Source organism: Phytophthora cinnamomi, assembly GCF_018691715.1.
Source record: "Phytophthora cinnamomi strain GKB4 chromosome Unknown Contig37, whole genome shotgun sequence".
Classification (NCBI taxonomy): domain Eukaryota; phylum Oomycota; class Peronosporomycetes; order Peronosporales; family Peronosporaceae; genus Phytophthora; species Phytophthora cinnamomi.
This window is the reverse complement of record NW_027150970.1, coordinates 1,082,922-1,095,112: the sequence shown is the minus strand read 5'-3', so window position 1 is coordinate 1,095,112 and position 12,191 is coordinate 1,082,922. Positions and strand designations below refer to the sequence as shown.

The window sequence follows — 12,191 nt, the reverse complement described above, 5'->3', positions numbered from 1 at the left end:
CGACTTGTCCCAAATGACACACGACTTGCGCTGGAACTCCACGCTCATGCCGCGCTCAGCCAATTTTCCAACCGAGAGCAGTCGTCGGTCGAGGCCGGGTATGTGGAGTACCTCTACCATTCGGATCCGCTTGCCGTCGATGCCCGTCAAGCCTACTGACACCGTCCCAGCCACGCGAATCTTCTTTCCATCCGCGATTGTCACAAACATGTCCGCCGACATGTCCGCGTACTCGAACAAGTCGTCGCGGTGTGGCGTCATGTGCGCCGTCGCACTGCTATCGATCAGCCACCCTGCCGACCGATCCTCACCAACAGCGAAGACTGAGTCTTCGTTGGTGTCACCATTGACTTGCTCCGGGCAGTCCCACTTCATATGACCGAATTTGTCGCAGTTGAAGCACTTGCCGTTGAACCTGCCGAGCTTTCGTCCGTCATTGCTCTTCCGGTCGAACCCGTTGCCGACCTTGTTGAACCTTTGGTTCTTACCCTTACCTCCGAACGAGGTAGCCTTCAGCGCACGCTCCAAAGACTCCTTCTTCTCTTGTCGCTCGTACTCCTTGAGCAACTTATCCTTGACCTCGATGAGCGTCACGTCCTTGGAGTTCTCGACGATCGATGAGATCAACTCGTACTCAGCAGGCAGACTGCTCAGCAAAATAACGAGTTGTCGGCCATCGTCCAGCGGCTCGCCTAGCGTTTGCAGGCCCACGATGAGCTCGTCGAACTTGTCCAGATGCTTCGCCATCGTCGAGCCTTCCTCCATCTTGAACTCATGGAGGCGACGAGTCATCGCCACGCGGTTATGCATCGTTGTCCGGTTATAAAACTCTCCCAGAGTATTCCACGCTTGAATGGCCGAGGTGGCCGACCGAATCTTCGTGTGGTGCTCCACCGCCACCCCTTGGGCGATGAGTCCGAGCGCCTTCATGTCGTTGAGCAACCAGGCCTCGGTGACCTCACTCGGGTCCTTCACCACTTGCACGTGCGCCAGCAGCCCCTTCCTCGCCAGCTTCATCGGCATAGCGAACTCCCACTGGAAGTAGTTGTCGCTTCCCAGGATGACTTCGGCCTTCTTGCTGGACGTCGTCATCTCCGTCGTCGTGGGCTTGAGCTTGTGCGGCTGTTAACCTGTTGTTTTTGGTGGTTGTGTGGAAGAGGGCAAATGCCGAAGTGAGATTTATCGTTAAGCCTAAATCTACGTTACTGTCCTCCTCTTCCTGTTGTTCCCCTTGTGCTCCTTGATGCCTCTCATCATGTTGTTTACCCTACCGAGGACTCAGTGCCAGTCTTCGGTCTACCCAACCACATCACGGCTAGGCACGTGCCGTGCCCACCGTCAACTCGTTCACCGCGGAGTCATCTCCGGACGAGTCTTCGCTGGGTCTGTCCCGTCTCCGGATGAGTCTTCGCTGGGTCCGTCCTGTCTACACTGGCGGCACACAATACCATCAGTCCTGTCTACACTCGCGGCGCACAATACCAACAAAATTGTCACATTGTCACGCTAAAATACACGCGCCATTTTGAGTTTTGCGTTTGAGGTTGCGGTTTGCTAAAGGATATTACCGAATAACTTAATAACTTACAAACCCTGTATTTATTTAAAGCCCGGTGGTAAAAATGTCCCCGTTGTCAACTAATAAAGGCCCTCTATCAAATAAAAGCCCAAGTAATGACATCAATAAGCTAATAGCGTTGTGGGTATCTGTGGACATTACGCTAGCGGACCATTCAAACTGGGGGCTACCACTTATCAACGAATGGGAATAATGAGGCAGATTGGGTCGGAGCGGCTTCGCGCTCAGATTTGAATCTGAGTGGCGGGCGTGTCATCCCTCCCCGAGGAGGAGGAATCCTATTGCGGAAAAGCGTGAACCCCATTGCGTACCTATAGGGCGCTATCGTACTGTCTATGCTGGCGTTGTACGCTCTGCGTCATGAATTTACTGGTTTCGTAATCGATTACGAAGCACATCATTTGTAATTATGTGGTGATTTACGATAAGTATTACGGGACGACTTACGGGATGGCTGCAAGGTAAAGTTTACGGATAGCCCCGTCAACAAACAATTGCATTCAAGAACGAGCAGCCTTAAAGTGAGTAGCTGGTCTAGAGTACAAGAGAGTACGGACTTTAGGTTCCAATACAATGTGCCCCCCCCCCTCCCGTTTCGCAACCTCAATCCGAGATTTTCGTCCTACATAGCACGTTTGAGATGTGGTGGAAGCGGTGCACGTGCTATCCACTGATTTCTAATAACCTGTTAGATATTATACTCGGCAAATCGAATGATGGTAAATTTATTAATAGCTACCAGTATAGAGTCTAATAGTATCATAAGTGCGGCATTGGTTACGCTATTGTCAGGATGAAGGATTTTAAATTAACTGCACCTGTTACAGAATGGGGCTGGAGCGAGTATCGTGGTAGGAGGTAGCGCAAGGTGTGGAAGTGTCTTTGGAAACTATCATCGATGAGCTACATATACTACATATACGTGCGTGCGTTTGCAACGCCGCAATCACTCTTTGTGTCATGCCTCTCCGGATACACCTGTTATTACGCAGTAGTGGTCGTTGTCAGTCCTCTCTTACTCTCCAATGGAGGCTCAATGTACGTACGTATTAGTACACGCACAGTTGGTATGGATATGTAAATCCCTGGTCTGGCCTAAGGTTATCGACTTCAGGAAATATGGTCGTGAGCCCTATCAGGTCCCTGAAATTAGCTTCAGCATCAAGCGATATCTCGAGGTGCACGTAGAAGATGTGTGTCCACGTGGCTGCAGCGTACAACCACGCAGACACACTCATCCCTTATCCATACTGTTTATATTCATAAGAAAGGATGATTGATGTACCGGTACATGTACAGACTGTACATCATCTGTCCGAGCAATCGATCCTATCTTTATCTTGCCGTAGTGCCGGATGATGCAGCACCGTTGCCAACTTCGCACGCAGTGCGAAGCGAGGCCTCGATGCCATGAGTTCGGTGCAGTGTCAGTACAATCGAGTCAACGGCAGCTCCCAGGGTCTCGGCGATCTGGGAATGTGCACCGTAGTGAAATCTTGGGTTTGAAAAGGCAAAATGAAAAATGATATTGTAACTTAAAGTCCGTACTCTCTTGTGTCCTAAATTTCAAGGGCAATCGTTGTTGAATGCAATTGTTAGCTGACGGGTCACCCCGTAAACTTCTCATTTGAAACCGTCCCGTAAATCGTCACGTAATACGTATCGTAAATTACCGTGTACCTACGACGATCTTCGCTTCATTCTTAGTTTTCCAACCTACCACCAAGCAACTCAATTTACAACAATGAAGTTCTTCTTTCAGGCCGTGGCGGCGGCGGTTATGCTACTGGCAAGCGGCACCGACGCGGAACTTTATCGACTGAGCGAGAAATTCGGCGAACCCCACGGCACCTCTTTTTCAGATGCGGGCTTTGCCATCGCTGGACAAACGGTGCGCTCCGTCACGATCCGCACGGGCGAACGTGTGAATGGCGTCGGAATCGACGTTACAAGACCGGACGGGGAGAGGACCAATCTGTTCCACGGCGGCAGCGGCGGCTACCCAAAGACTCTCGGTCTGAACTCTGGTGAACGCTTCCTGTGTTTGGAGGCCCACTCGGGTAAGTACCATATTAATATCGACCATCGGTGCAACAATCAGTGCAACTGCGTTTTGATTGGTAAAAAGTCGCTCTAAACTACACGCGGAGCGCTGGGTGTCCGCCATTCTTCTTGTCGGGGCGAAGAGCTGTCAGGATAGCTGTCACTGGCCGCTGGCGTCCGTACGCTGCGTAGATCCTGTCGATAGCGACGTCGCTCGAGGGTCCCGCTCGAGCGAGGTACGCCACACTATCCAAGAAAGCTTTCCGTCGCGAATATGCGAACTTATTTGCTCCTCTCTCTCTGCTCGTGTGAATTCTTTTGCAGGTTTGGTTCCATTCAAGCCGAACTCATACTCGCGCCACAACTGGAACAAATCTCGCGGCCTCTTGGCCAGCCGCACGACTCTGCGAACTGCACCAACACCAGCAGCAACGTCAGAAACCTCACTGCCCTCTGCCAGCGTTCGGACAACAGGCTGCAATGCGATGCATCGCATCGCAGCCATCATTCGTCGGTGCTCCAGCTGCATTTCTGTTCTCAGCCGAAGGACCTCATTCATGGTGTTTGAGAGCTGGCGCTGCACTCCAAATAACTGTGAGTGTAATGCTGTGAACTCCGTTCGAGTATTGTCTGCGCTCATCCTGGTGGGAACGTTGCTGTGTTCTACAGGTGTGCTGCTATCAGAATATGGGCCGTCTTCTGTGAGCTCAATAAGCTGGAGTTGTGCACCCTCCCCCACGACCTGAATGGGAACCCATTTGACGGGATTTACCGTAGGGTTTCCGCCAGCATCCCGATACGCTGTAATCACGCGTTGATTCAGCGCCGTAGGGACTAATGCTTAGTCAAACGAGCCGTCGGGCACCAGCGACGCCCACAACAAGACTATACTCAGTTCGTGTGCTTCGCCTTCTCCCATTTTCTGCTTGATGGCGCTGCCGATTCGGTTGACGAGCAAGTTATCGGTGACAAATCTCATGCCATCTTCGACAACGTAAAAGCACGGGCCCAGTGGACCTGTTAGCACGCTGGCCGTTGCGGCGTCCGGATAAGGCTGCGTGTTATCAATATAAACGTCGACGACACTCTTCTGGGCACGCCACCTCCCGCGACGATTTATAAAATCTCTGGTCAACGCGTCGGATTGCCTTCTTTCGAATCGGGTCCCAGGTAACAACAACACGAGGCATAAAGCACGAGATAGATTTTTTGGCGAATGCGAGAGTGGAAGATCTGGCAAACACTGGCTTAGCGTCCTCGCCAGGGTATGGCTCACCAAACGCACGAAAATTCATCCACCGGCTAACATCTTCAGGAGTGATGGTTAGCAGCATCTCTGTCGTAAACACGGTCTCCGCAGTGTAGGCACGAGCATCGTTAAAGCTCATGAACTCCGTCGAAATCGCTCTGTAGCGCTTCGGTCTCATTTTTCTCCGTCTTGCACTCCACACCGCAAAGCCAGTTTTGCAACAAGGGGAAAACTGACCACGTCTTTTTTGTATGGAGCTGGTAGCATATCCATGCGACAATACAAACGCCTAGAGCAACAGAAATTGCAAACGATACCTCAAAGTTAGCAGGGGTTCCGCCATCTTTGGGGGCGATACCACAGCCTAGAGCCGTTATCCACCAATAGGATCGCTCGCTCAGCGGAAATACTACCTTGGTTGCAAAAGGCCAATTACATGGTCGTACGCGCATCCGGTACATTAAGATCACCACTTCTAGTGGCAGATCGATTGATGGTGGTACCCCCACAACCAAGATCGGGAAGGTTTGCGCACCGGATGGTTTCCAGCTGGGCGGCTTTGCTGGTTCGTCGGGCGATGAGCTCGACCAGGTGGGTGCTGTGTGGGTCATGAACTAGACTCGGACCAAGTTCCTGCTCCAATGCATCTGAGTAGTGGATTTCTCAAGATGAGGTTACTACCGATTACCGATGGCGCAAGGAGATCAATTCGCGTATATGTAGCGAACACCAGACCAGCTATCCCGATAATTGACAGTTTCCCGTTTGAAATCAGTTTTTTTTTATTTTAAGCGGTTAACGCTGGTGGTACACAGTTTGATATCAGTGATCTTAGAGATCGGTACGAGCGCTGGAAGGGAAATTTGCCAGCGGATTACCGGTATTAGTAGTAGTATTGGAGAGGGACTGCTCACCCGGGCGTGCCCGCCCGGGGTGGACACAGTTCGTTAGGAATGTGGTCCTGAGCTTTATTTTCCTGAGCTTTGGCTTTCTCTTCTATTTCACATTCAAAATTCAATTCATGTGACCGTTTTGAGCAGTTGAAAATTGAACAGCAGAAAAAATGTTTTAAACAGCTGAAACAAACAGCAGAAGAATCGTTTTGGAAATTGATTTGAAAATTGTTTTGAACAGCTGATAAAACAGCTGAAAAAATGAATGAAATGAACGAGGAAAAGATACAATAGGTCGGTTAACCAGTTAGTTTGCAATCAGCCAAATGTCAAATCTTCACCAAATGCAGGTTGGACTTCGTATAAAATGGTATAGCACACGGGCGACCGTCTGTGAAGGAAGAATCAATTCGGGGGTAACTACTCGGTTTGCGACGCCGCAATCACTCTTTGTGTCATGCCTCTCCGGATACACCTGTTATTACGCAGTAGTGGTCGTTGTCAGTCCTCTCTTACTCTCCAATGGAGGCTCAATGTACGTACGTATTAGTACACGCACAGTTGGTATGGATATGTAAATCCCTGGTCTGGCCTAAGGTTATCGACTTCAGGAAATATGGTCGTGAGCCCTATCAGGTCCCTGAAATTAGCTTCAGCATCAAGCGATATCTCGAGGTGCACGTAGAAGATGTGTGTCCACGTGGCTGCAGCGTACAACCACGCAGACACACTCATCCCTTATCCATACTGTTTATATTCATAAGAAAGGATGATTGATGTACCGGTACATGTACAGACTGTACATCATCTGTCCGATCAATCGATCCTATCTTTATCTTGCCGTAGTGCCGGATGATGCAGCACCGTTGCCAACTTCGCACGCAGTGCGAAGCGAGGCTCGATGCCATGAGTTCGGTGCAGTGTCAGTACAATCGAGTCAACGGCAGCTCCCAGGGTCTCGGCGATCTGGGAATGTGCACCGTAGTGAAATCTTGGGTTTGAAAAGGCAAAATGAAAAATGATATTGTAACTTAAAGTCCGTACTCTCTTGTGTCCTAAATTTCAAGGGCAATCGTTGTTGAATGCAATTGTTAGCTGACGGGTCACCCCGTAAACTTCTCATTTGAAACCGTCCCGTAAATCGTCACGTAATACGTATCGTAAATTACCGTGTACCTACGACAATCTTCGCTTCATTCTTAGTTTTCCAACCTACCACCAAGCAACTCAATTTACAACAATGAAGTTCTTCTTTCAGGCCGTGGCGGCGGCGGTTATGCTACTGGCAAGCGGCACCGACGCGGAACTTTATCGACTGAGCGAGAAATTTGGCGAACCCCACGGCACCTCTTTTTCGGATGCGGGCTTTGCCATCGCTGGACAAACGGTGCGCTCCGTCACGATCCGCACGGGCGAACGTGTGAATGGCGTCGGAATCGACGTTACAAGACCGGACGGGGAGAGGACCAATCTGTTCCACGGCGGCAGCGGCGGCTACCCAAAGACTCTCGGTCTGAACTCTGGTGAACGCTTCCTGTGTTTGGAGGCCCACTCGGGTAAGTACCATGGTCGTACGCGCATCCGGTACATTAAGATCACCACTTCTAGTGGCAGATCGATTGATGGTGGTACCCCACAACCAAGATCGGGAAGGTTTGCGCACCGGATGGTTTCCAGCTGGGCGGCTTTGCTGGTTCGTCGGGCGATGAGCTCGACCAGGTGGGTGCTGTGTGGGTCATGAACTAGACTCGGACCAAGTTCCTGCTCCAATGCATCTGAGTAGTGGATTTCTCAAGATGAGGTTACTACCGATTACCGATGGCGCAAGGAGATCAATTCGCGTATATGTAGCGAACACCAGACCAGCTATCCCGATAATTGACAGTTTCCCGTTTGAAATCAGTTTTTTTTTATTTTAAGCGGTTAACGCTGGTGGTACACAGTTTGATATCAGTGATCTTAGAGATCGGTACGAGCGCTGGAAGGGAAATTTGCCAGCGGATTACCGGTATTAGTAGTAGTATTGGAGAGGGACTGCTCACCCGGGCGTGCCCGCCCGGGGGTGGACACAGTTCGTTAGGAATGTGGTCCTGAGCTTTATTTTCCTGAGCTTTGGCTTTCTCTTCTATTTCACATTCAAAATTCAATTCATGTGACCGTTTTGAGCAGTTGAAAATTGAACAGCAGAAAAAATGTTTTAAACAGCTGAAACAAACAGCAGAAGAATCGTTTTGGAAATTGATTTGAAAATTGTTTTGAACAGCTGATAAAACAGCTGAAAAAATGAATGAAATGAACGAGGAAAAGATACAATAGGTCGGTTAACCAGTTAGTTTGCAATCAGCCAAATATCAAATCTTCACCAAATGCAGGTTGGACTTCGTATAAAATGGTATAGCACACGGGCGACCGTCTGTGAAGGAAGAATCAATTCGGGGGTAACTACTCGGTTTGCGACGCCGCAATCACTCTTTGTGTCATGCCTCTCCGGATACACCTGTTATTACGCAGTAGTGGTCGTTGTCAGTCCTCTCTTACTCTCCAATGGAGGCTCAATGTACGTACGTATTAGTACACGCACAGTTGGTATGGATATGTAAATCCCTGGTCTGGCCTAAGGTTATCGACTTCAGGAAATATGGTCGTGAGCCCTATCAGGTCCCTGAAATTAGCTTCAGCATCAAGCGATATCTCGAGGTGCACGTAGAAGATGTGTGTCCACGTGGCTGCAGCGTACAACCACGCAGACACACTCATCCCTTATCCATACTGTTTATATTCATAAGAAAGGATGATTGATGTACCGGTACATGTACAGACTGTACATCATCTGTCCGAGCAATCGATCCTATCTTTATCTTGCCGTAGTGCCGGATGATGCAGCACCGTTGCCAACTTCGCACGCAGTGCGAAGCGAGGCTCGATGCCATGAGTTCGGTGCAGTGTCAGTACAATCGAGTCAACGGCAGCTCCCAGGGTCTCGGCGATCTGGGAATGTGCACCGTAGTGAAATCTTGGGTTTGAAAAGGCAAAATGAAAAATGATATTGTAACTTAAAGTCCGTACTCTCTTGTGTCCTAAATTTCAAGGGCAATCGTTGTTGAATGCAATTGTTAGCTGACGGGTCACCCCGTAAACTTCTCATTTGAAACCGTCCCGTAAATCGTCACGTAATACGTATCGTAAATTACCGTGTACCTACGACAATCTTCGCTTCATTCTTAGTTTTCCAACCTACCACCAAGCAACTCAATTTACAACAATGAAGTTCTTCTTTCAGGCCGTGGCGGCGGCGGTTATGCTACTGGCAAGCGGCACCGACGCGGAACTTTATCGACTGAGCGAGAAATTCGGCGAACCCCACGGCACCTCTTTTTCGGATGCGGGCTTTGCCATCGCTGGACAAACGGTGCGCTCCGTCACGATCCGCACGGGCGAACGTGTGAATGGCGTCGGAATCGACGTTACAAGACCGGACGGGGAGAGGACCAATCTGTTCCACGGCGGCAGCGGCGGCTACCCAAAGACTCTCGGTCTGAACTCTGGTGAACGCTTCCTGTGTTTGGAGGCCCACTCGGGTAAGTACCATGGTCGTACGCGCATCCGGTACATTAAGATCACCACTTCTAGTGGCAGATCGATTGATGGTGGTACCCCACAACCAAGATCGGGAAGGTTTGCGCACCGGATGGTTTCCAGCTGGGCGGCTTTGCTGGTTCGTCGGGCGATGAGCTCGACCAGGTGGGTGCTGTGTGGGTCATGAACTAGACTCGGACCAAGTTCCTGCTCCAATGCATCTGAGTAGTGGATTTCTCAAGATGAGGTTACTACCGATTACCGATGGCGCAAGGAGATCAATTCGCGTATATGTAGCGAACACCAGACCAGCTATCCCGATAATTGACAGTTTCCCGTTTGAAATCAGTTTTTTTTTATTTTAAGCGGTTAACGCTGGTGGTACACAGTTTGATATCAGTGATCTTAGAGATCGGTACGAGCGCTGGAAGGGAAATTTGCCAGCGGATTACCGGTATTAGTAGTAGTATTGGAGAGGGACAGCTCACCCGGGCGTGCCCGGGGTGGACACAGTTCGTTAGGAATGTGGTCCTGAGCTTTATTTTCCTGAGCTTTGGCTTTCTCTTCTATTTCACATTCAAAATTCAATTCATGTGACCGTTTTGAGCAGTTGAAAATTGAACAGCAGAAAAAATGTTTTAAACAGCTGAAACAAACAGCAGAAGAATCGTTTTGGAAATTGATTTGAAAATTGTTTTGAACAGCTGATAAAACAGCTGAAAAAATGAATGAAATGAACGAGGAAAAGATACAATAGGTCGGTTAACCAGTTAGTTTGCAATCAGCCAAATATCAAATCTTCACCAAATGCAGGTTGGACTTCGTATAAAATGGTATAGCACACGGGCGACCGTCTGTGAAGGAAGAATCAATTCGGGGGTAACTACTCGGTTTGCGACGCCGCAATCACTCTTTGTGTCATGCCTCTCCGGATACACCTGTTATTACGCAGTAGTGGTCGTTGTCAGTCCTCTCTTACTCTCCAATGGAGGCTCAATGTACGTACGTATTAGTACACGCACAGTTGGTATGGATATGTAAATCCCTGGTCTGGCCTAAGGTTATCGACTTCAGGAAATATGGTCGTGAGCCCTATCAGGTCCCTGAAATTAGCTTCAGCATCAAGCGATATCTCGAGGTGCACGTAGAAGATGTGTGTCCACGTGGCTGCAGCGTACAACCACGCAGACACACTCATCCCTTATCCATTGTTGTATTTTCCTCATCTGTTTGACGATCGAAGATTTACTCGACACAAATGATGACTTCAATGTGATCTACCGCTGGACCGGACTGCGCATATTCAAGTATGCATCCTGTAGGCGCAATGGGTAACAATCTATTTGTATGAGTAGCTAGACTCCTACATGTCCTCGCAGTGCTGAAGGTTTTGTCACTTCCTTAGCAGGCTCCAAACAAAAATGAATCATTCTCACATTTACTCTCAAGTCCACAAGTCTCCTCCACTCTCCACCCTCAACTACTTCCTCTACTCTACCAAGCTCACCAACCTTCGCCTCTCCGCTCCGGCAAGTTGCACTCGGCCGGCTGAGCCCCGAGGAGTGCAACAATTGGTAGCACTTGCTTCCGTCCGTGGAGGATTGGGAGAACTTTCGTCGACTAACAAGAACCGGTGACCGGGTGTGAGCCGCCGCCCACCTGTGTGAAGAAAACGTAGGCCGCCACACCTACCAGCAAGCAATATGGAACAGACCGCCCCTGCTTGGGATGCAATGACTGCAATCGCCCGTCTCGCAGATACGATGGCATCACAGCAAGAAGAGCTGCGCAATCTCGTGAATACCCTGTCGAATAACCCGTCCAAGGTGTGCCGAGTGGAGGGCATGTCCATGCCGACGTTCTCCGGCAAGAAGGGCGATTCTCTGGACCTCTTCCTGGATCGGGTCCTCATGTACCTGGAAACAAAGAATATTGACTACCATGCTTCCCATAATCAACAACGAGTCGTGGCAATGGTGGCCTCCCACCTCAAGGAGCCCGCTGCGTCTTGGTACTACGCGTCGAAGTCGTCATTGACTACGATGGACACGCTGGCCGAAGGCCTTCGTCGTGAATTCGTGCCTATCGACTTACAAGAACGTCTCCGCAGCGAGCTACAGCAGCTGCGACAACGCAAATGCACCGACCTCGATGACTACATTGCGCAATTTCGGCAATTATTATCGCAGATTAGAGGTATGGGCGACCTCGACCAGGTCACGTGGTTTGTACAAGGCCTCGTGCAAAAGACCCGCGAAAAATTCATTTATCGTCGGTGCCAGACAGTTTCGGACGCTATGGCAGTAGCTCAGCAGTATGAGCGGTCGCACCCCAACAACTATCCTGATCGGATTGAAGGAGCCAAACGCTGGGTACAGAGAGGACGCTCGTTAGCTCGCTTCGCACGTCCACGACTCCCACCACAGAGTAATCAGCCAGAGCCCATGGAAATTGGAATTGTGCAGGTGTCACGCGAGGAGTGTCGCCGCAAGCGACTATGCTACTACTGTAAACAAGCAGGCCACATACTCAATCGCTGCCCCAAGCGCGGCAATGCTCCAGCTAACAGGCGTGTGTACGTCTCACAGATGAGTTCAAACCGCGCCAGTCACGTGTCTACTGCTGAAGCCGCTGATGCTACTCCCGCGACCAGAGTAATTCAGTTCAACATGGCTCGGGTCCGCGTGGATGGTCTTGGGAAGCCACGCCAAGTTGAGCTGCTTCGCAAAAATGCAGAAATCAACGGCAAGTTGGTTCGTATTTTGATTGACAGTGGCGCTGATACCAATTTAATTCGACCCGGCTACCTGACAGGGCAATTAACCGAGCGCAAGGTAAACATTGAAGGCTT

At 49.9% G+C, this 12,191-nt stretch overlaps 2 protein-coding genes across 2 annotated transcripts; both read left to right on the top strand.

Moving 5' to 3' along the window:
• Positions 1-3,323: 3,323 nt before the first annotated feature.
• Positions 3,324-3,716, top strand: IUM83_11912 (uncharacterized protein; the record flags this gene model as incomplete). The annotated part of the gene is made up of 1 exon (XM_067936504.1): positions 3,324-3,716. One exon carries the CDS (start codon positions 3,324-3,326, stop codon positions 3,714-3,716), a length of 393 nt encoding a protein of 130 aa, XP_067792153.1.
• A 5,310-nt stretch (positions 3,717-9,026) lies between these two features.
• On the top strand, positions 9,027-11,966 carry IUM83_11911 (Gag/polymerase/env Polyprotein; the record flags this gene model as incomplete). Its single annotated transcript, XM_067936503.1, has 3 exons — positions 9,027-9,342; positions 11,099-11,848; positions 11,929-11,966. 3 exons carry the CDS (start codon positions 9,027-9,029, stop codon positions 11,964-11,966), a joined length of 1,104 nt encoding a protein of 367 aa, XP_067792156.1.
• Between the last annotated feature and the right edge of the window lie 225 nt (positions 11,967-12,191).